The sequence below is a fragment of the Aquarana catesbeiana genome, linkage group LG01 (assembly GCF_042186555.1).
Source record: "Aquarana catesbeiana isolate 2022-GZ linkage group LG01, ASM4218655v1, whole genome shotgun sequence".
NCBI lineage: Eukaryota > Metazoa > Chordata > Amphibia > Anura > Ranidae > Aquarana > Aquarana catesbeiana.
Window position 1 is genome coordinate 313,215,814 of NC_133324.1, and position 25,924 is coordinate 313,241,737.

The 25,924-nt window shown below is 41.8% G+C and overlaps 1 protein-coding gene across 1 annotated transcript in view; it reads right to left on the reverse strand.

The window, feature by feature from the left end:
- The window catches only part of CRYBB2 (crystallin beta B2), a 59,266-nt gene that overhangs the window by 27,613 nt on the left and 5,729 nt on the right, over positions 1-25,924 (reverse strand). Inside the window, exon 3 of the mRNA XM_073629490.1 lies at positions 8,636-8,754. Coding sequence (XP_073485591.1) covers positions 8,636-8,754 — 119 coding nt within the window. The remainder of the gene's footprint in view (positions 1-8,635; positions 8,755-25,924) is intronic.

Sequence of the window (25,924 nt, forward strand, 5' to 3'; positions counted from 1 at the left end):
CCGTGAAACTTAGGTAACGTCCCTGTCCATGCCTGCTGGACCATGAGTCAGCGGTAATATGCACCTTACCGCTGACCGCCCTGTCCAGCGAGGCATGGACATTGCCTTCCACATGCCGGTAGAGAGCCGGAATCGCCTTCCGTGAGAAAAAGTGGCGTTTGGGTACCTGCCACCCACGTTGAGTCAGTGACCTCATCATCCCCTCCCTCCTCATCACTGGAGCAAACCTGGCAGTATGCTGCAGCAGGGGGAGCATGACTGCCAGATTGCTGTCCTTCTTGGGCACCCCCTCTGTCCGTGCTCATGTTACTGCCTTCATCGAGCTCAGTATCGTCATCAGAGCCTTCCAAACGCTGGGCATCCTCCTGGAGCATGTACCCAACACTGTGGTCAAACAGTTCGAGGGAATCCTCATGAGGACATGGTGGAGCTAGGGAAGGAGTCACTGATGACATTGAGCTGAGGGAAGAGGCCGCTGCTTTGCCAGACAAAGCACCCTGGGCATGGGTGAGAGAGGATGAGGAGGATGAGGACGGCTTGGTCATCCACTCGACCAAGTCTTCCGCATGTTGCGGCTCAACACGGCCAGCTGCCGAAAAAAAGGCCAAGCGTGTCCCATGGCCACGTGCTGATGAGGATGCACCGTCTCCACGACCAGCACTAGACACAGAGCCTGCTTGCCCTCTCTTATTGGCTTGTGACTGTCTGCCTCTCCTTCTTGGCCTTCCAGACATACTAATGGCCTGTAGCTGCACTAAGCTGGGATAGAACACCTGTAATTTTCTTCAGGTAGCTTTATATACTGTAACCAGACAAGCCTGCCTGTCAGTAGGAAGATAACAGGAACGGATCTAGCTGAACACTGTGAGCAGGACGCACTGTACTAAATGTAAATAGTCTAGCTGCCTGACCGTGGTACTAATAGGATCAAATAGAACACCTGTAATTTTCTTCAGGTAGCTTTATATACTGTAACCAGACAAGCCTGCCTGTCAGTAGGAAGATAACAGGAACGGATCTAGCTGTACACTGTGAGCAGGACGCACTGTACTAAATGTAAATAGTCTAGCTGCCTGACCGTGGTACTAATAGGATCAAATAGAACACCTGTAATTTTCTTCAGGTAGCTTTATATACTGTAACCAGACAAGCCTGCCTGTCAGTAGGAAGATAACAGGAACGGATCTAGCTGAACACTGTGAGCAGGACGCACTGTACTAAATGTAAATAGTCTAGCTGCCTGACCGTGGTACTAATAGGATCAAATAGAACACCTGTAATTTTCTTCAGGTAGCTTTATATACTGTAACCAGACAAGCCTGCCTGTCAGTAGGAATTTAACAGGAACGGATCTAGCTGAACACTGTGAGCAGGACGCACTGCACTAAATGTAAATAGTCTAGAAGATAACAGGAACGGATCTAGCTGAACACTGTGAGCAGGACGCACTGCACTAAATGTAAATAGTCTAGAAGATAACAGGAACGGATCTAGCTGAACACTGTGAGCAGGACGCACTGCACTAAATGTAAATAGTCTAGAAGATAACAGGAACGGATCTAGCTGAACACTGTGAGCAGGACGCACTGCACTAAATGTAAATAGCAGGAACGGCTCTAGCTGAACACTGTGAGCAGGACGCACTGCACTAAATGTAAATAGCAGGAACGGATCTAGCTGAACACTGTGAGCAGGACGCACTGCACTAAATGTAAATAGTCTAGAAGATAACAGGAACGGATCTAGCTGAACACTGTGAGCAGGACGCACTGCACTAAATGTAAATAGCAGGAACGGATCTAGCTGAACACTGTGAGCAGGACGCACTGCACTAAATGTAAATAGCAGGAACGGATCTAGCTGAACACTGTGAGCAGGACGCACTGCACTAAATGTAAATAGCAGGAACGGATCTAGCTGAACACTGTGAGCAGGACGCACTGCACTAAATGTAAATAACAGGAACGGATCTAGCTGAACACTGTGAGCAGGACGCACTGCACTAAATGTAAATAGCAGGAACGGATCTAGCTGAACACTGTGAGCAGGACGCACTGCACTAAATGTAAATAGTCTAGAAGATAACAGGAACGGATCTAGCTGAACACTGTGAGCAGGACGCACTGCACTAAATGTAAATAGCAGGAACGGATCTAGCTGAACACTGTGAGCAGGACGCACTGCATTAAATGTAAATAGTCTAGATAGAAGATAACAGGAACGGATCTAGCTAAACTGAATACAGTGTATATATATATATATGCAACACCTGGGATGCATATATATACACAATACACTGTAAGTGCAGCTAACTGACTGACTGTTCTGCCTAATCTATCTAACTCAAATCAAATGACACTGTCTCTCTCTCTCTCTATCTCTCAGCACACCGGAACACACACTACACAGGGCCGCCGTGCAGGCGGCCTTATATAGTGTGGGGTGTGTACTAAATCCCCTGAGCCATAATTGGCCAAAGCCACCCTGGCTTTGGCCAATTACAGCTCTCTCTACTGAGGGCGCTATGATTGGCCAAGCATGCGGGTCATAGTGCATGCTTGGCCAATCATCAGCCAGCAATGCACTGCGATGCCGCAGTGAATTATGGGCCGTGACGCGCCACACGAATTTAGCGCGAACGGCCCATAACGTTCGCAATTCGGCGAACGATCGAACAGCCGATGTTCGAGTCGAACATGGGTTCGACTCGAACACGAAGCTCATCCCTAATCACCAGGATCACCAGGCATTTCACAAAAAAGAAAGCACTACGAAGAGAACAGGATACTTTTTCATAAAAGTACACGGTACAACAGACACATATCAGGCATTTGAAATGTTGAGATAACAAACATTTTAATCATTTGAATTACATGGTTGTCAAAATGCCAGAGTAGACGTGTTAAAATGCCATCATATGTAGGTGACAGATGGTTTTGAAAGCCCGCCCATACCTTTTTAGGAATGGTTGTTCCATTTTTATATAGATCGCCTCTTTCATACCTCTTGCGAACCAGTTGTCCTGTATCAAAAATGCACACCTCACTGTCTTCAAAAGACTTTCTTTTTCATTTGTGTTTGGGTGTTGGGTCTTTTAGATGTACAAGCTACTGTATTAGCATATTCCTGGGCTAGAATCTCTCAGATATGCAATGTTTGTTAAAAATAATCTGAGTTTTTCTGACACTCCAGCTACAGTGGGGACGGAAAGTATTCAGACCCCCTTAAATGTTTCACTCTTTGTTATATTGCAGCCATTTGCTAAAATCATATAAAGTTCATTTTTTTCCTCATTAATGTACACACAGCACCCCATATTGACAGAAAAACACAGAATTGTTGACATTTTTGCGTATTCAGTCCCTTTGCTTAGTATTTAGTAGAAGCACCCTTTTGATCTAATACAGCCATGAGTCTTTTTGGGAAAGATGCAACAAGTTTTTACACCTGGATTTGGGGATCCTCTGCCATTCCTCCTTGCAGACCCTCTCCAGTTCTGTCAGGTTGGATGGTAAACGTTGGTGGACAGCCATTTTTACTTCTCTCTATAGATGCTCAATTAAATTTAAGTCAGGGCTCTGGCTGGGCCATTCAAGAACAGTCACAGAGTTGTTGTGAAGCCACTCCTTTGTTATTTTAGCTGTGTGCTTAGGTCACTGTCTTGTTGGAAGGTAAACCTTCGGAAGGTAAACCTTCGGCCCAGTCTGAGGTCCTGAGCACTCTGGAGAAGCTTTTCATCCAGGATATCCCTGTACTTGGCCGCATTCGTCTTTCCCTCAATTGCAACCAGTCGTCCTGTCCCTGCAGCTGAAAAACACCCCCACAGCATGATGCTGCCACCACCATGCTTCACTGTTGGGACTGCATTGGACAGGTGATGAGCAGCGCCTGGTTTTCTCCACACATACCGCTTAGAATTAAGGCCAAAAAGTTTTATCTTGGTCTCATCAGACCAAAAATCTTATTTCTCACCATCTTGGAGTCCTTCAGGTGTTTTTTTAGCAAACTCCATAAGGGCTTTCATGTGTCTTGCACTGAGGAGAGGATTTTGTCGGGCCACTCTGCCATAAAGCCCCAACTGGTGGAGGGCTGCAGTGATGGTTGACTTTCTACAACTGTCTCCCATCTCCCGACTGCATCTCTGGAGCTCAGCAACAGTGATCTTTGGGTTCTTCTTTACCTCTCTCACCAAGGCTCTTCTCCCCTGATAGCTCACTTTGGCCGGGCGGCCAGCTCTCGGAAGGGTTTTTGGACATCCCAAACGTCTTCCATTTAAGGATTATGGAGGCCACTGTGTCTTAGGAACCTTAAGTGCAGCAGAAATTTTTTTGTAACCTTGGCCAGATCTGTGCATTGCCACAATTCTGTCTCTGAGCTCTTCAGGCAGTTCCTTTGACCTCATGATTCTCATTTTCTCTGACATGCACTGTGAGACGTAAGGTCTTATATAGACAGGTGTGTGGCTTTCCTAACCAAGTCCAATCAGTATAATCAAACACAGCTGGACTCAAATGAAGGTGTAGAACCATCTCAAGGATGATCAGAAGAAATTGACAGCACCTGAGTTAAATATAGGAGTGTCACAGCAAAGGGTCTGAATACTTAGGACCATGTGATATTTCAATTTACTTTTTTAATAAATCAACAATTCTGTGTTTTTCTGTCAATATGGGGTGCTGTGTGTACATTAATGAGGAAAAAAATGAACTTAAATCATTATAGCAAATGGCTGCAATATAACAAAGAGTGATAAATTTAAGGGGGTCTGAATACTTTCCGTCCCCACTGTACATATAAGATGACATATTACTACGTGTGTTCTACTTATCTCCTCGTTCGGCAGTCCTGTGTTTTTACCAAACTGCTGAAAAAGCCTGTACTATAATCACACTGAAACAAATATCAATAAAGTGGTTGTAAAGGCAGAAGTTTTTTTATCTTAATGCATTCTATGCATTAGGATTAAAAACCTTCTATGTGCAGCAGCCCCACTAATACTTACCTGAGTCCCATCTCGATCAAGTGATATTGCATGAGAGCCTTGGCTGTCCGAGACTCTCCCTTCTTATTGGCTGAGACAGCAGTGGGCACCATCAAAGTCAATGAGCCAATGAGGAAAGAGAGGGGTGGGCGAGCAGCAACTCAGCTCAAGTGCCCCCATAGCATGCTGCTTGCTGTGGGGTACTCAGCAGGAGGGAGGGGCCAGGACCCGAGAATAGGAGGATCTGAGCTGCTCTGTGCAAAACCACTACACAGAGCAGGTAAGTATAACATGTTTGTTATTTTTAGACAAAAAAACAAGACTGTAATATCACTTTAAAGGTCCAATTCACTTCTAGTCTATTCACATTGTGTCTAATTAAACCCTGATGAAGTAGGTGTTTTTGGACCCTCGAAATGCGTTGGTTACTTTTGGATTGTCCTCCTTAATTTTATTTTTTGTTGATAAAGTTGTATCTGGACCTCTTGGAAGTGGTGTTATACTTCCATTTCCATTTTTATTACATTGTGTTTTTGCTTGACCTTGTGGATAAATGCCTGGCCTGGGTAGCCACAAACTTTCAAAGCACTTCTGAAATGTCGTCGCTCCTTCTCTTTATACTCTGTTCTTACCAATTTAGCTGGGTGTTGTAGCATTATAATAATCCAGAGTTTGTGTTCTGGTTGGTGGTGGGTTTCAAAAAGCAGACGCTGATCTGTTCGGGAAGGTTTCCTGTAGAATTGAATGGCAAGTCACATCCATCCTTGATACACGCAGAGAAAAATGTAATTTATTATTCTTCGTGTCTTCTAATGTAAACGTGATGTTTTTATCCATTGAATTGGTGTGTTCACTAAAAGTATTTACTTCAGATGTTATTATCTTGATCCAAGTATCATCCACATGCACTGAATGAGTTTAAAGCTCTTCTTTCCTCCACTTTGATTTGCAGGTTCACAGCAATGGTTATCTACAATTGAAGATGTTTGTGCAGCCAAGTCCCTATCTAAAGAAGGTATCCTTGTACTTAAAATAGCTGGCGTTGAGTTAAAGATCCAGCAAGGCTCATACTTGGTCTTGCTGGAGTTTTGTTTGGCTGTCAAGATTATTTTCTCATTTCAGATGTTTCCTTACAATCTCAATAGTTGGTGTACAAAAAAAAAGGGATGCATTGAAAAATCTTGATAGTGTTCTGAATACTGTGCACTGTGTTGCCAACAAAGGGTGATAGAATAGTAGCCATACACTTAGTGATGTTACATGTGAAAGAGTTGATGCTGCTGAGACTTGGTCTTAGAGGATGTTTTTAACATCTCTACCCCAGCAACTTAAGAACATTTCACACCTTCCACCATGTAGATTGAAAGATAAACACCTGTTGTAGAATTTCTAGCACTGAGAGACTGAATTATGTATTTGGAACATGGTGTTTCCACACACTTTCATATCTCCCAAACTGCTTCTAGACAATCCAGATCTGCCTTGACATAGTCCATGATATACAGGTTATTGAGACTTGTGTGGCTATAAAAGCTGGGGTATGTTCCTCACACTTATTAGAGCTGAAGAATTGGCTTGGATAAGCTGTGAAATGTCTTTAGCATTACAGAATAAATCCTGCTGAATGTGACCAACTATTGCTGACTTTACCATGACTTGGATAAATAAGAACCCACAGAGATTTTAAGTAGTATTAAATACTCAGCATTTTTTTAGCTTAACATGTTGCTCTTTAGAAAATAAACATTTCAGAGTAAGCTATTTGTTAAAATTCTTACCCCAGCACTTGCAGTTTACAGCTTTCAATGTTGCTTGCTCCTGCTTTCCTAGTGTTGCTTCCCTGAACTTCTGGTTTTCACAGGAAAGAGTTAACAATCAACAGCCCTCTCTCCAGCCAGTTTGTTAGCCTGGAGAAGGGAGGAGCAGGGATGTGCTCTACCATTCTAGGCTATGGTGTCGTGTTTTTCTATTGATGCACACAGTGTAGGGAGAAAGGGTGCAAGGGTGCCTCCACGTGCTGCTGAAAGAGAAAGGAGCCACCCTGAAGCAGTGACCCTGGGGCAGGGGTTATGGCATCAGCTTAAACTGGAACATAGACAAGGATTAGAAGATAAAGGAGCTGTGTACGCAATAAATGATTAGATCAGCTAATGAAAGTCCTTGAAAAACCTTAGGGTTTGATATCAGGTTCGTTATTTTCATTTATTTTTTTGTAGCAAGAAAGAGTTACTTAAATGTGGACAATATAAACACTCTTTTATCCTTATCATTTGTATATACAGTTTTAGTGTTGTACTGCCAACCTAAAATAGGACCAGTTTACAAAATGATGATGCCATCAAACCCATATTCATAAAAATTTTAAACATAGTCAAAGAACCCCGCATTTTACCATCTAGTGGGCATTTTTCATTATAACAAGCAGTTGAGGGTCATACTATATGGAAAAATAGCAAAAAAAGCAAACTTTTTCCTCTCATAACAAGGTATTTAATGCAGCAGTTGCTCAGAAGAACAAATACAATTAAAAATGTTGGGCTCAGATGCAAACATCTGTTTAGAAAGGATTGAATTCTTTAAAAAATTAAATTAGTTATGTTTTCAGTTGATGCAAATAGTACTTAACTAAGTTCTACTGTAACAGAATAGTGTAGTAACAGTATGCAAAGCACAGTGACCTAAACACTACAGCAAGATATCTGATTCCACCTCTCATCACTATAAGGGCTGGTATCAAAGGGCCTTGGGCTTGTGTTGATGGCATCAGTTTCATAGCAATTTGAAAAGCTTCTGAGATCATTCAGAAATTAGGTGTGTTTGGCCTGCAGCTGAACTGCTTGAAGTAGATTTTCCCCTTCCATAGACTTGTATGGGGATGCAAAGGCCAAATGTCGGGAGACATCGGCCGGTTCAATAAAAACCTGCCAACATTCTGCCCGTGTGTATGTCAGCCGGTCCGAAAGAAGCCAGCTGTTTGGCTGGCTTCTGTCTGACGAGCATGCTGAAAAACCAGCAGCCTACCACCTCCCGATCAGCGCTCTCAGCCAATGGCAGGGCATCCCCCTGTCAGAACACAACAGCTCAGCAGGGGAGATCGCTGCACTAATGTCAGATCATTAGTACAGTGGCTTAGTCTGGAGCTGTCAGTTTTTTTTTAGTTCAACCCGCTGGGTTGAATGCAAAAAAACTATTACTGTGTACTCAGCTTTACATGAACAAAAGCCTGGTGACACAGACCCTGTTATAACAATGACAAATTATTGATTCCTTAGGCCTGCCTGCTTCCCTTACTTGAGATGCCAGCACTTGCACCCGAAGCTTGTTGAAGAAGCGACTCAGGTGAGGACATCCTTGGATCCCTGGACAGGTAAGTGTCCTTATATTACAAGTCAGCAGCTACAGTATTTATTGGGGGGAAGCCTGGAGCTCCTCTTTACCTTTTCATGCTTCTCTTATCTTATTACAAGAGCCCCCTTTCTAAGCAATGTTACTTTAATCATTGATAATTTCAAATTCAATTTCTAGTTCATATGTAAAAAAATTGCTAGATGTAGTTTTCCATAAGCCTCAATGGTAAATACAGCCCTTAATGCAATCAGTAATCTTATGTTAATATAATAGGATCTTAAAGCAGTAAAATTTATTGATACATACGGTCCAGAGTGTACAAGGATAGAACCAATTTTCTCCATACCGGCCTCTTTTAGGCTGGTACAGGGTCCACTGAGTTCATGGCAGCGGCCTTGGAAGTTTTCTTGCTCAAAGAGGACAATCTGAAAGGCAAACGTTTTTCAATGTTCTTAGAATATGTACAAATTTAATAGAAATGTTAATACTGTTTTCATATTTAAAGTGTAAGCTTAGTTATACAATATACCTCCCTCATCGGTGCTTGCACGAAAAATCCTAAATCCCATTTAAATACACTGCCCTATAAAGCTAGAACTGATGAGTATTTACAAAATGGGTCCAGGTTTCCCTTCAATGTGTGCTCTAGTGTCCATATGCCTAACTTTATACATGTGCTGATTTTTTTCATGGAATTGAATGGCTACACTCATTATATTGAAATGCAGTGCCCAACACAGTTGCAAGGTTCAGATTACAAACAATGAGGACAGAAAACTGAAGTTTGCCTATATCTGGGCAGGCCAGGCATTGTGTCTGCATAACAGGTACAGTGCCTTGCAAAAGTGTTCACCCCTCCTTGGATTTTTACCTATTTTGTTACATTACAGCCTTTAGTTCAATGTTTTTTTAATCTGAATTATATGTGATGGATCATAACACAATAGTCTAAGTTGGGGAAGTAAAATTTGAAAAATATATACATAAAACAATTTTTCAGAAATAAAAAACTGATAATTGGCATGTGCGTATATGTATTCACCTCCTTTGTTATTAAGCCCATAAAAAGCTCTTGTGCAACCAATTACCTTCAGAAGTCACATAATTAGTGAAATGATGTCTACCTGTGTGCAATCTGTGTTACATGTTCTGTCATTATATATACACACCTTTTTGAAAGGCCCCAGAGGCTGCAACACCTAAGCAAGAGGCACCACTAACCAAACACTGCCATGAAGACCAAGGAACTCTCCAAACAAGAAAGGGACAATGTTGTAGAGAAGTACAAGTCAGGGTTAGATTATAAAAAAATATCCAAATCTTTGATGATCCCTAGGAGCACCATCATCAAATCTATCATAATCTATCATAAGAGAAAGAACATGGCACAACAGCAAACCTGAGAAGAGACGGCCGCACACTAAAACTCACGGACCAAGCAAGGAGGGCATTAATCAGAAAGGCAGCACAGAGACCTAAGGTAACCCTGGAGGAGCTGCAGAGTTCCACAGCAGAGACTTGAGTATCTGTACATAGGACGACAATAAGCCATACGCTCCATAGAGTTGAGCTTTATGGCAGAGTGGCCAGAAGAAAGCAATTACTTTCAGCAAAAAACAAAATGGCACGTTTTGAGTTTGCAAAAAGGTATGTGGGAGACTCCCAAAATGTATGGAGGAAGGTGCTCTGGTCTGATGAGACTAAAATTGAACTTTTTGGCCATCAAAGAAAACGATATGTCTGGCGCAAACCCAAAACATCACATCGCCCAAAGAACACCATCCCCACAGTGAAACATGGTGGTGGCAGCCTCATGCTGTGGGGATGTTTTTCAGCAGTCGGGACTAGGACACTGGTCAGAGTTGAGGGAAAGATGGATGGTGCTAAATACAGGGATATTCTTGAGCAAAACCTGTACCGCTCTGTGTGTGATTTGAGGCTAGTACGGAGGTTCCCCTTCCAGCAGGACAATGATCCCAAACACACTGCTAAAGCAACACTTGAGTGGTTTAAGGGGAAACATGTAAATGTGTTGGAATGGCCTAGTCAAAGCCCAGACCTCAATCCAATAGAAAATCTGTGATCAGACTTAAAGATTGCTGTTCACAAGCGCAAACCATCCAACTTGAAGGATCTGGAGCAGTTTTGCAAGGAGGAATGGGCAAAAATCCCAGTGGTAAGATGTGGCAAGCTCATAGAGATTTATCCAAAGCTACTTGGAGCTGTGATAGCTGGAAAAGGTGGCTCTACAAAGTATTGACTTTAGGGGGTGAATAGTTATGCACATCAACTTTTTCTGTCATTTTGTCCAATTTGTTGCTTGCTTCACAATAAAAAAAAATAAAAAATCTTCAAAGTTGTGGGCATGTTTTGTAAATTAAATGATGCAAATCCTCAAACAATCCATGTTAATTCCAGGTTGTGAGGCAACAAAACATTGCAAATGCCAAGGGGGTGAATACTTTTGCAAGGCACTGTATATATTTAAAGCTCTCACCAATAAAGAGGGCCTGGGGCATGTATTACATAACAAAACCAAAACTGGCCATATGTGGATCAAAAATTTAAATCCATGTATGGTCTCTTTGGTTAAACAGAAGTCGATCTACCAATCAACTTCTGTTCAATCGCCCTTTCGGATTTTCCCCATTCGATCAGGGCTGCAAGCTGATCAGTGTATTCTGATAGAGGGAAAGTTTCCCTGCTGTCAGAATACAATGACACGGCAGGGAAAATTCCCTGATGTAGCTCGAATATGTGGATGAGGGAATCAGTCAGTTTTTTCATTTAACCCGCTGAGTGAAGAAAAAAAAAGCTGATCCATCTATGGGTAGCCTTACATGTTTAATCTCAATTTGGCCTGCAATCTTGAATAAAGTTAAAAATAAATACATTTTCTATGTAATCTTCAATGTACAAGAGCGTTTTAAAGTGTATATAACAGTATTTGCAACCAATAAAGGCTTTAAATGCATAATTTTGATTACAAAATGATTACAAGCAGAGCAGGCATGGGTTAACCTAATTACATGGGCTCAACTGTAGGACAGGACAGCATCTACCATTAGGCACCGTAATCTAAAAAAGAGTTTGGGTGGCAAAGAGGTGGCTTCTGCGTTTATAGTCTTTAACCATGTATTTGTATCACATCATCAGCAGAAAAACTCATCATAAAAAAGTGTAAGTTCATAATATTCAAACTGAATAAGAACCAGTAAAAAAGAAAATGGACTATGAGAAAAGAGGAGATTTTAGCAGAAGGGATTTCCTTTGGAAAAAATTTAGAGGATTGTGGGAAGTGTAGTTTGCTGAAGAGACTGAACTATCACCACTGGTTTGCTGGAAACTACACGTTGTTTAATTCCCATGACAAGGGACATTAAAGGGGAGGAGCTGGAGTAGTTTTCCTGGGCTAAGGGAGGAAGAGAAGGCTTGCTTTTTCTGCCGGTAGACCAGAACTGTGATAGACTGTGACCCACTGAGTGCCATGAAGATGGTAAATGGGTGACCCCTACCTGAGAGGAGTGGAGGCAGAGTGGACACTATTCTGGAGCATTGGAGTGCAACCTGGACTGTGGGGAGCCTGCTGTGCAGTTAAGGAGCCAGACGCTGAGGACACCAACAGGGAGAAAGAGAGAAAAACCTTTTTGCCTGGTGCTTGGACAGAAAGCCTCTTTTTACACAGGACTGGTGAGTGGCTGCTGCCCATGTATACACTACAGTTTACTAGAGGAGGGAAAGGTTTGTTACTTTAGAATTGCATGCATGGACTTTAGTCCATGAATTAGTGCTATGTTCTGAGGACCGAATTGTGGAGCAACCTCTTGGGAGTTACTGACTGAAGTGATTACCCCTGACTGTGTGGAGACAGCTGTGGTAGCTTGATCGTATGGAGTCAGCTGCAGGATCCGGACAGACCAACAGATGGGACACTGATAGAGCTGAGGAGGAGTTCCATCCAAGGTTACCCATGCATGCCCATTACCCCTGCAGGGGTTACTACTTTTGGTGAGTGGGGACCTGATGGGGGGAGCACTACCAGTCACCTGTTTTTGCCGAGCACTGAAGTCACCTGAAGGAATACAATTGGCTACTCTGCAACTGCACCTTCTTTTTCATATCTTGGGACAAGCACTTTGATTTTTTGATTTTTCATGTTTTGAGTTTTATGGTTTATTATTATTATTTTTTGGACAGCCAGATAGTACCTTTGTGCAATACTTGTATGTTTTAGGTCGTTTATTTTTGACCTGATGGACACACATATACATATATAATTTTTATGTGAAAGTTATATCTTGGTTGATCACTTATATTACCTACTCAATAATTTTTTTTTGTGAAAGTTATATCTTGGTTGATCACTTCTATTACTTGCTCATGTTTGTCTCACATATACTGACACTTGTTTAATTACACTTGTGCGAGGATACGTTTAATATCCATCACTGCAGGGTACACTTATATACACCTAATCACCAGTGGACAAGCACATATATATAATTTATTTTACACAGGATAGGTATCCCCTTATTATTATTTTTTTCTTGGGTAACTGAGCACTTATGTAATACCTTCCTGTATACTTACCTTGTAAAATAGGGTAGTGCCAACCACCCCACTTTCTTACCTCTGTTATTTCTGGTGAGTTTACATTCTATATGGAGGTGGAGAATATCTATTTGGACACATTTTTACACTCGATCTGCATTCACTGGAGAGACTACACCAGACTTTCCTAATTTTTTTCCATTCTCTATGTTCACACACAGATTTTCTGGACTTTATGGAATTTATTTGTTGTTTAAATATACTATTACAGTGATTTAATTATTACTTATTTGCTGGTGCTGCACTTGATATACAAGTTTGATTAGGTTTGCTATACTGCCTTTAGTGCCAGCTGCCTCACACTTTTAATAGTTTAAGCACAGCGCAGATTTTGTCACTTATTTTATATTATGGAATCCCTACTCCTCAATTCATCATAACCCCACCACTGAGAGCTGTGTACTTTGTTGATAAGATTGGCACAGGTGCAATAGTGCATAAACATTTTACAGTCTCACGATTATTTAATATCACACAGCCACATAAAGAAGGTTTGCTGTGCTCATGGGTCCCAAGGCAGTCACTTGAGCTACAGTGGTTATAATTTTGTCCTTATAAACTAATTAGAGTTATGAATGTCATTCATTAAACAAGTAGGTTAGAAAACCAACCCACAGACAAACACAAGCGATAACGCCAAGCCTTGTATTTATCTACAAAACTTAATGAATGTCTCCTAGAAGAAAGGTACCTGCAAACCTATCAAGATAAATGACAGAATACATTCATGGCTCTTTAATGTTATCAGATTGAAACTTTACGGTTGCCAGGCTTGCTGTTTCAAACATAAATATAAATGCATTAATGGGATTAATGTGCATTATTTCCACATTTTGTGTTTGTCAATCTATTCCAGGAGAACACATAAGGTCACACTGTATGCATATGGATTCAAATAGTTGTTAGTAACCCTCATGAAGCCAAAAGGTTTTATTATTGTTATCTTGTGAATTCCTTCATTTATATTATCTAACTGAATTGACCCCACGGTCATGAGCTTTCTTATTTGTTCTAACCAAGCTACTGAAATGTCTTCAGTGTGAAAATGTTAGCAAATTTGGCACCTTACTTTTCTGTTAGCGGCATGGTTCTAAGGTCATATAGACTTTTATCTTCTATATTTTCATTGCATGTCCATCCTCCTATTTCCTGTGTTAACTGCAAGACTCAACACTTTTTTAATTATCATTTCCTTGACTTTTATCATCATACAGCATGAAATTTAGTGAATTTATGAATGTGAAGCTCATGCATAGCTGAGAAACCATACACAGTGCTGCCTATATGCAATAATTAGGAGTGTTAACAGAAACAAAAGCACAAATCTAGCTAACAGTTTTTATACAAAACATGAATATTCTACATTGATCATGTTTTAATGTTTAGGCATTCAAATAACAGAAAATTATTGATACAAAAACTGCATTTATTAGGAGTATATGAATATATATATACTGTATTTATAGAGTATATAAAATAATGTACTCAAGACAATACATATATATATTTAGGCCTAGTCACAAACAAAAGTACTTTGGATCTTACAGTAGTGGTGTTCAACTAACTAGATATAGGGGGCAGCATATAACTTTCAGCATTTATAATGTTTCAGAAATGTGTGCCAAAGGGTTGCACATGATATTTGAAATCTGTAATGCTATAAAAGACTGTCAAAGACCATGGTATATTACATAAAATGGTGAGAGACTAGGGAAATTCTGTAGCAGATACTCAAAGATTGCCGGCATGCTTCAGGAATGTTCAGAGGCTGGGGATATTCTACAACAAATAACCAAGGACTGGGGATATGTTACATCAGACTTGTAGAGAACAGGGATGAGCCAATGGTTCAGACTGTACCTAGGATTAGACCAAACTTTAACTGTTCGGGCATTTGGATGAACACACAAACGTTTGCCCTTGTTCGGTGGGAGCCAAGCATCATATATAGAAGTGGTATTTCCACTACTTATATATATTGGACAGCTTCCCGCTGTCACTGGTTACTAAGCAAGCAGCAGGTCCTTGCACCCGATGCATCCCAAATATGGCCACTGACCCTTTCTCTTATATGCCTGATGACAGCTTTTCCGGCAAGTCACCGACCATTATGATTGCTGATTTAATGGTGAGAATATTTATTTTTTAATAAAGGACTTGTCAAAAGTGTGCGTGTCTTTACTTCTAGGTCATTTTCTGTGAATGAGTAGGGGTACTTTGCACCTCATACTCATCTGAGGCCCCCTTATTAACAAAAGGGTTTCCAGATTACTATAAGCCCTCTGTCTGCATGTCAACATGTGACAAGGTGCTTTGCCATGGAACAAGGTGCTTTTCCCTGTTTATTTTTACGGGGTTCGGATCAAAAACACCTTAAAGTTTGCCAAACAAAATAACAAGTATAAAAGAGCATCCATATTTCAGTTCCTTAAACAGTCTAAGCCACATATCACCTTCCTGCAAGAGACCCATCTAGATGGTAGTAGGGTCCTGGCTATGCGTAGACCCTGGGTCCAAAAATCTTTTCATGCAACGTTTTCCACGTTCGCCAGAGGCGTCTCAATTCTTATCAGCAAGGCCCTGCCATCTACTATACATCAGGTTTTCTCGGATCCAGGGGGTAGATATGTGGCTGTTCTATTGGATGTTTATCATTACAAAATGTTATTAGTGAATGTATACCTGCCTCCTCCTGTAAACGTTCAAATTTTATATGATTTGTTTACCAGATTGGCTCCCTTTGCTCAACTCCCTCTTATTCTGATGGGTGATTTCAACGCCATTTTAGATGCGTTGGACTCCTCAAACCCAGGGAGAGTGGGTTCTGGTGATCTTCTATCCTGGGCCGCGGTGACTGGGTTGACGGAGTTGTGACGAGCTGGAAATCCATCGTGCAGAGCCTATTCGCATGTCTCATTGACCCACCGCTCATCGGCCAGGATAGACATGGCGTTTGGAAACCAGACCTTGTTACCGTTTGTGAAGGACATAGCTTACCTGGCGGGGGGTTTATCTGATCATTGCCCTCTGTCCCTTGACCTCAGTATGTCGGTTGGAAGGGGGGCAGGGGGTTGGCGGCTGTCCCCAGGATGGCTGCAAAATGAGCAGGTATCTGCCCGCTTACAGGAGTCTATCGCCTCTTACTGGTCTTCTAATGAGAATACAGCGGACTCTCAGGTGGTTTGGGATGCATTCAAGGCAGTGATAAGGGGAGAATGTATTTCGGCGATAAAAGCTGAAGGGGTGGCTCACAACGCTGAGGTCACCAGGTTACAGGAAGATGAGAAGGAATGTGCGGAGAGACATGCTGGCAGTCCTTCTGAGTCCACATATTTGTCTCTGATGGAGGCTAGCCGTCTTCTCTCTCTACATTTCTCGGATCTGGCTCATACCGAGTTGGGACACAGGGCTAACTCAGTTTTTGCAGAAGGTGATAAAAATGGGAAATTGCTGGCGGCAGTTGATAAATCAAATAACAAACATCCCAGTAGTTAGAGGGCGGGATGGCAATATGATCAGTGACCCCTTAGGTATATTGGAAGAATTTAGAAACTTCTTTTCTGAACTCTATGCTCCTATACCGAGGTATGATCAGGCAGATTTGAATGCTCTTTTGGATACAGTGACCATTCCGAGTTTAACCGAAACTGACCAAGTGGAATTAGATAGTAAAATCACCACCAAACAAATAATGGCAGCTATTTTTGACTTCCCACCCTGTAAGGCTCCGGGACCGGACCGGACCGGGACCGTTTTTTTATAAAAACTATGCTGACGAATTAGCCCCCAGACTGAACACACTCCTGGCCAAATGTTTAGAACAGAACAGTCTTCCGGCATCTATGCTAGATGCCTATATGGTGCTATTACTGAAACCGGGTAAAGATCCCTTAGATTGTTCTTCATACAGGCCAATCTCCCTCTTAAACACGAACCTGAAGATACTGACGAAGGTATTGGCCAACAGACTGGTCGGGGGGATCCCCTCCCTGGTCAATATTGACCAGACGGGTTTCATGCCCGGTAAATCCACTGACACTAATTTGAGAAGGTTGTTTACTCACCTCCAGCTACCGGGGTCTGAGGATGGAACCAGAATTATTGTTTCGATCGACATAGAAAAGGCATTCGACTCAATTGATTGGTCGTATATGCTCCGGGTGCTGGAGGTGATGGGGTTCGGCAGCATTTTTAGGAGGTGAATAACGTTGCTATATTCCAATCCCAGAGTAGCAATTAGATTGGGTCAGAACACTTCTCCCTTCTTCTCGGTGGGCAGGGGCACCAGGCAGGGGTGCCCTCTATCCCCATTTTTATTTGCGCTTATGATGGAACCCTTAGCAGTAGCACTCAGAACGTCTAGTGAAGTCAAGGCAATTAGAGTGGGTTCCATTAAGGAATGCTTAGCTTTATATGCGGATGACATGCTCTTGTTTTTGGAGGACCCTGGATCATCATTGCAGGCGGTTCTAAAAATTTTCAATGATTTCACAGTTTTTTTGGGACTAAAGGTGAGCTGGAGCAAATCCTCCATTTTACCATTGGATGTTGGGGCCAGGAATGAGGTTGTCCATAGTCTGCCGCTGAAGTGGGTTTCTTCCATCAAATACCTAGGAGTTAAAATTACAGCAGACAGTGCTGACTATGTGACTCTTAATCTACTGCCCCTATTGTCCTTTTTTAAGCAAAAGGCGCAGGCCTGGCAAAGGCTCCCTCTGTCACTGATAGGGAAGATAAGTTTACTGAAAATGAAAACTCTTCCAGTCATACTCTATTTTTTGAGACATGCTCCGGTACGGCCTCCCAAATCCTTTTTTAAAAAACTAGAGGGCATTACCAGTTCATTCATATGGGCCCCCAAGCAACCACGCATCGGATTTAAGGTACTTCAGGAACCTTGGGGGCAGGGGGGTTTGGCCTTGCCTGACTGGAAGAAGTATTACCTAGCTGGTCAGATGGTATTTGTCCATAAATGGTTGACATCTGATGACGGAGATTCTGCAACTGTTGTGGAGGCGGCTCACTTGGGGTCATATGAGACCCTCCAGTTGGCCATTCACAGGGGTGTTGGGTCGGAGCTTCCTTTGACATTGGCCATGAAGGCCACTATTAAGGCTTGGGGGGAGGCAGTGGTGTTGGCTTGCCCGAGCTATTTGGGTTTCTCACCTCAGACTCCCTTGTGGGGGAACCCCAAGTTGTCTGAATTCTACTCCTTCCAGGATCCTATGGTGTGGGTGGTCAAGGGAATTAAGTTACTAAAGGACATCACCAAAGATGGAATACTTCTGACTTTTGACCAGCTAAAGACTAAGCATAACCTCCCTAACTCATATTTCTTCAGATACATACAGCTTTGACACGCATTTCAGGCCCAATTCAGAGATAGGGTGGTAGAGTCCATCCCATCGGCTTTAGAAGACTTGCTCATGGTAGAAGACCTCCCTAAAACTTTGTCGGTCACATATAAAGAACTGTTTAAGAAAAGTCCGGCGGCAATGGCTAAATGTTGACAGCGTTGGGAGAGTGAAGTGGATGGGGAGGACTGGGATGACGTATGGGTGCATCCCTTTAAACATTTAGTCTCTGCAAGAGACAGGCTCATACATTTTAAATTTTTACACAGAATTTATTTTACACCAGCCAGATTGGCTGTAATCTACCCATCAGTCTCCTCAGCTTGTTGGAGATGTGGTTTTTCACCGGCAGATGCCAAACATATTTTCTGGGATTGCCCGCACATCAAGACTTTTTGGGAAGGAGTAATAACATGTATAGAAGAAATTTTAAGTATACCTATCCCATTGTCCATCAGAGTATGTTTGTTGGGCCTAGTAGAGGAGGTAGTTCCATCCAGAGCTCTTAGAACTTTACTAAACATTCTATTTTTCTATGCAAGAAAAGCCATATTATTTAAATGGAGGAATTCCGCTCCCCCTGCTGTTCCATTTTGGAAGGGTCTCGTAAATTCCATGATGCCATATTATAAGGCAACGTACCAATCTAGAGGGTGCGGAAAAAAGTTTGACAAAGTTTGGCAGGCATGGTTTGGCACGGAGGTTACGGCTGACTAGTTCTGCCATAGATCCCATATGAGGTAAAGTTATAGTCATGGGATACTGATATAACCAATTACATGAGGAGGGGTGGGAGCTACTGGTAGTGGTGTCCTTTTGTTCATAAATTAGCTAACCATCAAGTAAGGTGCAGTGCTTTGGGGAGTATAATAAACTCATACATACATTTTTACATCGTTTTACTTCAGATGGTCCCCCATTGGTAAATTAAGGAGAAGTCAGTTTTCTTAATTGTGGTGAACTGTGGTACAGTATGTTGGGGGGGGGGGGGGTTAGGTATAAGATGTCACCTGTGTTAGGTAGACAAATGTTGGTTTCAAGTTGACCATGTTGGTCAAGGAATGGCCGGTGTTGTGCCGGTCAGTCCACTATTTTTGTATGTTTATATGTCCAAAAATTTAATAAACAGAATTAAAAAAAAAAAAAAAAAGTTTGCCAAACAATGCTGGAACTGACTCGTTTTCCTTGATTGGATATATAGCTCTATATACTGTATAGTTTCTGTTCCAACTCTTTGTTTCTTTCACCTAGTCACCTAGTCATTGGTCTATGGTCTTCTGGTCTACTACCACCCTTCCCCCAGCTCACTCATTCATGGTTAATTAATTTTTATTTAAGCCTTATGGAACCATATATAGCACCCATTGAGTATCACAACTGTTTTACTGGGTATCTAATCTCAATAGATGTTCAACCACTGGTGTTGGTGCCGACGTCTCGCTGCAGCTTTCACCACTTCAGCTCCTGGGGATTTTCCCACTAAGCTTCCAGTTACTGATATTATCCATTTATTTGACCTATATACTAACCCTAGGTAAGAGTTGTTGGGACCATTGTTCCCCCTCTTTACCTTTCCCCGATTTTTTTCTATTTTGTCATTATCCTATCTTGGCATTTTTTACCTTTTAATATAGATACATCTAATTTGCATTGGCTCCTGATGAGTGAAATAATCACAAAACGCGTAGAGCCATCTTACAATACTACGTCACAGGAAATATTTGCATCATATCAGTATTTTATCTTATATCATAATGAATCATTCCTATTTATATCATCATGTCTTACGTGGTTAGGCTTATTGCTTTCTGGGTATGCATACTTAAAGAGGAGTTCCACCCAAGGTCCAGTCAAAAAAAAAAAAAAATTAAAAGTCAGCAGCTACAAATACTGCAGCTGCTGACTTTTAATTGGACACTTACCTGTCCCAGGGTCCAGCGATGCGGGGAATCGAAACCCCGCTCGTCTCCCCCTCCATTCAGCAGCGCCGGCATTGCAACTGTGGGCACCGGGCTGTGGTTTCACAGCCTGGCGCCCACTGCGCATGCGCGAGCGGCGCCGCACGCCGTGATTGGCCGCTCAGTCACCTGGGACCTGTAATGGGTCCCAGATGATTGACAGGAGGGAGGGAGCAGAGCTGAGCCCTTCCTGTGCTGAAGGGGAAGTGATGTCACCAGCCCAGGCACTGGAAGAGGCAGACTACAAGGGACCACCTAGCAACAGGCATTTAGAGGTAAGTAAAAAAAAAAAATATCCAAATTTTTTTTGTATTTTTTTTTAGGATTTTTTTATGTAGGTTTTTTTTTTTTTGGGTGGAACCCCACTTTAATGTCTCTTATATGTTTTATCATGTTGGAATACTTATGTGTATATATCAATGAATTATGCAGACGCTATTTACTGAGACTAATTATCTTCCACTGTTATTAAGATGTATATATACTCCTTTGCAATATTAAATATCCATTATATACCCATTGGTTTGTTCATTTAGTTGTGTTCATATAAAGTCCCAATTATTTACCCCCTTTTTTTTCATAATGCTTGAACTGAACCCAGGGCAGTTGGGCTCATCCCTAGTAGTGAACAGAGATTACTACCCCTATAAAATATATCCAGAACTCAAACACTCAGATTAAGTACATTTTCTGCAAGTACAAAAAGAAAAGTTGATGCAGAAATCTGGTGTTCTGTAAATCCCCATGCACCGAAATTAACTGAAGCTTTCCAAGATCCTCTGTGAATCAAAACAACCCTTCTTCCTATGTAATGGAGCAGAAGAAAGAGAAGGTGTCCTGTAGTAATTTCCTAGAGCAATAATACTGCTCCTCCATGTATACAGTATGTTAAGTGAGTGTTGTCACCCTAGGACAGGAAATGTGTTACTGGCATCATCAGGGCAGTTTATACCTAAATGCAAGGCACTGTGCTGGGCAGCCTTGCCCAATGCAGCCGATAGCATAGACAAAGCCTTGCCTTGTGTACCATGTGTTCAGATTACACCATAGTGTTGCTGTGGTGTGAGCTGAAAGAAAAGTAACACATGCACTACTTTTTTTCACTGCAGCATGCTGCGACACAATATACCGCAATGCAACACACTGCAGTGCATAAAGGTTAATGAAATGTCATATTGGCATTTCAATAAAGTCGTTTAAAAAAGGTAAATGGCATAAAAAGAATTTTAAAAAAATAAATAAAAAAGGTAAATGGTGCGATGCGCTGTAATCAGTGCATCGGCACTGTTTAATTCACAGCACACAACAATGCATTACAATGTGGCTGCTGGTGTGAATGGGTCCTGAAAAAATCCAGAGTAAAGGAAACAAATCTTTGTACAAGTAAATGTGAGAGATGACATCACTAAGGGAGCTAGGGAGGAGGCCGAATCCTTATGGGTAGCGCTCCAAAGGGATGAAGCTAAAGGGAAAATATTTCTGGGAGTATGCTATAGGCCCCCTAACCTGAGGGAGGAGGGGGAGACAAATCTCCTATCACAAGTTGATTTATCAGCAAGGATGGGAAGTGTTATAATAATACAGGATTTTATTTATCCAGACATAGACTGGGCGAAGGGAACCACACATTCGTCTAAGGCTCACCAGTTCCTAAATGTCTTGCAGGACAATTTAATGGCTCAGATGGTAGATGCACCAACTAGAAATAAAGCGTTACTGGATCTACTGATTACCAACAATACAGACCTGATCATGGATGTGGAAATATGGGGCAATTTGGGAAACAGCGATCACAGGTCAATTGGCTTCAGTATAAATCACACAAATAGGAAACATAAGGGGAATACAAAGACACTGAATTTCAAAACAGCCAACTTCCCTAAACTACAAATCTTGTTAGAAGGCATGAATTGGGATAAAATCTTAGGAACAAAGAACACGGAGGAGAGATGGGTTTGCTTTAAGTGCATATTAAATAAGGGCATTAGCCAATGCATCCCATTGGGTAATACATTTAAAAGAGCGAACAAAAGTCCTGGATGGCTTAACTCCAATGTAAAAATGCATATAAAAGCAAAGGAGAAGGTCTTCAAAAAATACAAGGTTGAGGGATCATCATCAGCATTCAGACTTTATAAAGAATGCAACAAGAAATGTAAGGGGGCAATTAGGGCGGCTAAGATAGAACACGAAAAACACATAGCGGAGGAGAGCAAAAAAAATCCCAAGAAATTCTTTAAGTATGTAAACAGTAAAAAAGGAAGGACAGACCATATTGGCCCTATAAAGAATGAGAAAGGACATCTGGTTACAAAGGATGGGGAGATGGCGAAGGTATTTAATTTATTCTTCTCCTCAGTCTTCACAAGGGAATCGGCGGGGCTTCAGTAACCAAAACTGCAGTGTTTATCCTTATGACACATCACAGTAAGTACCTCCATGGTTAACAGAGGACAGAATTAAAATTAGACTTTGGAAACTTAACATTAATAAATCACCGGGACCAGATGACTTGCACCCGAGGGTACTTAGAGAACTCAGTCAAGTAATTGCCAGACCATTGTTCCTAATTTTTACTGACAGTCTACAGACTGGTATGGCACTAGATGATTGGAGAAAAGCCAATGTAGCACCAATATTTAAAAAGGGCCCAAAATACATCCCTGGGAATTACAGACCAGTTAGCCTAACATCAATAGTATGCAAGCTCTTGGAGGGGATGATAAGGGACTATATACAAGATTTTAGTAACGAGAACAGTATCATTAGCAGTAATGAGCATGGATTCATGAAGAATCGTTCTTGCCAAACCAATCTATTAACCATCTATGAGGAGGTGAGTTGCCATCTAGATAAAGGAAGGCCCATCGACATAGTGTATCTGGATTTTGCAAAAGCATTTGACACAGTTCCCCATAAACGTTTACTGTACAAAATAAGGTCTGTTGGCATGGACCATAGGGTGAGCACATGGATTGAAAACTGGCTACAAGGGCGAGTACAGAGGATAGTGATAAATGGCGAGTACTCGGAATGATCAGAGGTGGGTAGTGGGGTCCCCCAGGGTTCTGTGCTGGGACCAATCCTATTACCTGGAGGTTGGGGTAAACAGTTCAAGCTCTGTATTTGCGGACGATACTAAGCTAAGCAGGGCAATAACTTCTCCGCAATGCCAAGCTGCTGCTAACAAAGCAAACAGAATATTGGCATGCATTAAAAAGGGGATCAACTCCAGAGATAAAACGATAATTCTCCCGCTCTACAGAACTCTGTTTAGGCCGCACCTAAAGTATGCTGTCCAGTTCTGGGCACCAGTCCTCAGGAAGGATGTACTGGAAATGGAGCGAGTACAAAGAAGGGCAACAAAGCTAATAAAGGGTCTGGAGGGTATTAGTTATGAGGAAAGGTTGCGAGCACTGAACTTATTCTCTCTGGAGAAGAGACTCTTGAGAGGGGATATGATTTCAATTTATAAATAACGTACTGGTGACTCCACAATAGGGATAAAACTTTTTCGCGGAAGGGAGTTTAACAAGACACGTGGCCACTCATTAAAATTAGAAGAAAAGAGGTTGAACCTTAAACTACGTAGAGGGTTCTTTACTGTAAGAGCGGCAAGGATGTGGAATTCCCTTCCACAGGCGATGGTCTGAGCGGGGGGGGCATCGATAGTTTCAAAAAACTATTAGATAAGCACCTGAACGACCCCAGCATACAGGGATGTACAATGTAATACTGACATATAATCACACACATAGGTTGGACTTGATGGACTTGTGTCTTTTTTCAACCTCACCTACTATGTAAGTATGTAAATGCAGCCCCCACATCTAAAAACTGATAAGTTGCGATATATTACATTTTTGTGTTTGAGTTTAAATGCGCTTTATAATGGCTGTTTTCACATTTGGTGTTTCCTGCAGTAAGATTAGGGAGCAAAGTATATACACTACTGTGCAAAAGTTTTAGGCAGGTATGAAGAAATGCTGTAAAGTAAGAATGCTTTCAAAAATATAGATTGTAATTGTTTATTTTTATCAATTTATCAAATGCAAAGTGAGCAAACAGAAGAAAAATTTAAATAAAATCATAATTTGGTGTGACTACCCTTTGGCTTCAAACCAGCTTCAATTCTTACATGTGCAAAGTCAGAGAGTTTGTAGGATTAGAGTCAGGTGGTATGATTAACCAATTATACCAAACAGGGGCTAATGATCATTAATTTCATATGTAGGTTAAAACACAGTCATTAACTGAAACAGAAACAGCTGTATAGGAGGCTTAAAACTGGGTGAGGAACAGCCAAACTCTGCTAGTAAGGTGAAGTTGTGGAAGCGTCTAAAACAGGGGTCTCAAACTGGTGGCCCTCCAGCTGTTGCGGAACTACAAGTCCCATCATGCCTCTACCTAAGAGAGTCATGCTTGTAACTGTCAGTCTTGCAATGGCTCATGGGACTTGTAGTTCCACAACATCTGGAGGGCCACCAGTTTGAGACCCCTGGTCTAAAAACTAGAGGCCCTACCCAGAAGCACTGATCGTGTACTATATACAAGTACAAGCGCAAGAACTAGAATATGAAATGACCCACAGTAAATAAAGTATAAATAATGTATAGGTTAAAAACATTCTGATTTAGGAGATAACAATACAAGAGTCCATAGTCTTGTAATACGTTAAGAGGTCCAAGGACCATATGGAGTGATGATGAGGGGTCCCACACTCAGGGCTGCCATCGGGGGGGAACAGAAACCATGTTCCCAAACACTGGATAGATACAAGGAGAGAGGTGCCTCTGGGTGCAGCTATAGAACAAGTTTTAATAACACGTAATACAGGCAACTCACATTTGAGAAGTCATGAGTAGCCATAAATAAGTCCCAAACATGGTGGTAGTCTGGTCATCAGTTCGTCATTCCATTCCTGCAAGGCGCTCTGCTCGGTACAGACACCGCTGGATGATGAAAAAGACGCCCACAGTGGAGCGTTCATAAAACAAGGCTTGGGGCGCAGTTGGTGTGCAGGGAAGGAAGGATGACGTCACTGGAAAGCGACGCATTTTCAAGCTTGAAGAAGGAGCACGGCTGTCACGTCACTCACAGCCTGTACACTCAGGAAATGTGTCGCTTTCCAGTGATGTCATCCCTCCTTGCCTGCACACTAACTGCGCCCCAAGCCTCGTTGTGAGAACGCTCCACTATGTGTCTATGGGACACGAACGTGAAAAATCAAAAGTGTTCATTTTAAAGGCTTAAATGCAAGTTATTGCCATATAAAGTGTATGGTAACTCGGGTACTGCCCCAGGGGACATGTATCAATGCAAAAAAAGGTTTTAAAATGGCCATTTTTTCAGGAGCAGTGATTTTAATAATGCTTAAAGTGAAACCATAAAAAATGAAATATTCCTTTAAATATTGTGCCTGGGGGTCTCTTTAGTCTGCCTGTAATGTAGTGCATCTTTCCCATAACAGTATTGCAGAAAAATTACATTTCTAAAGGAAAAAATTTCATCCAAAATTGCTTGCGGCTGTAATGTATTGATGGATCCCGGCAATATACACAAAAAAACATTGAAAAAAATGGTGTGGGTTCCCCCCCCAGACCATACCAGGCCCTTCGTGTCTGGTATGGGTATTAAGGGGAACTCCATGCCAAAATGTAAAAAAAAAATGT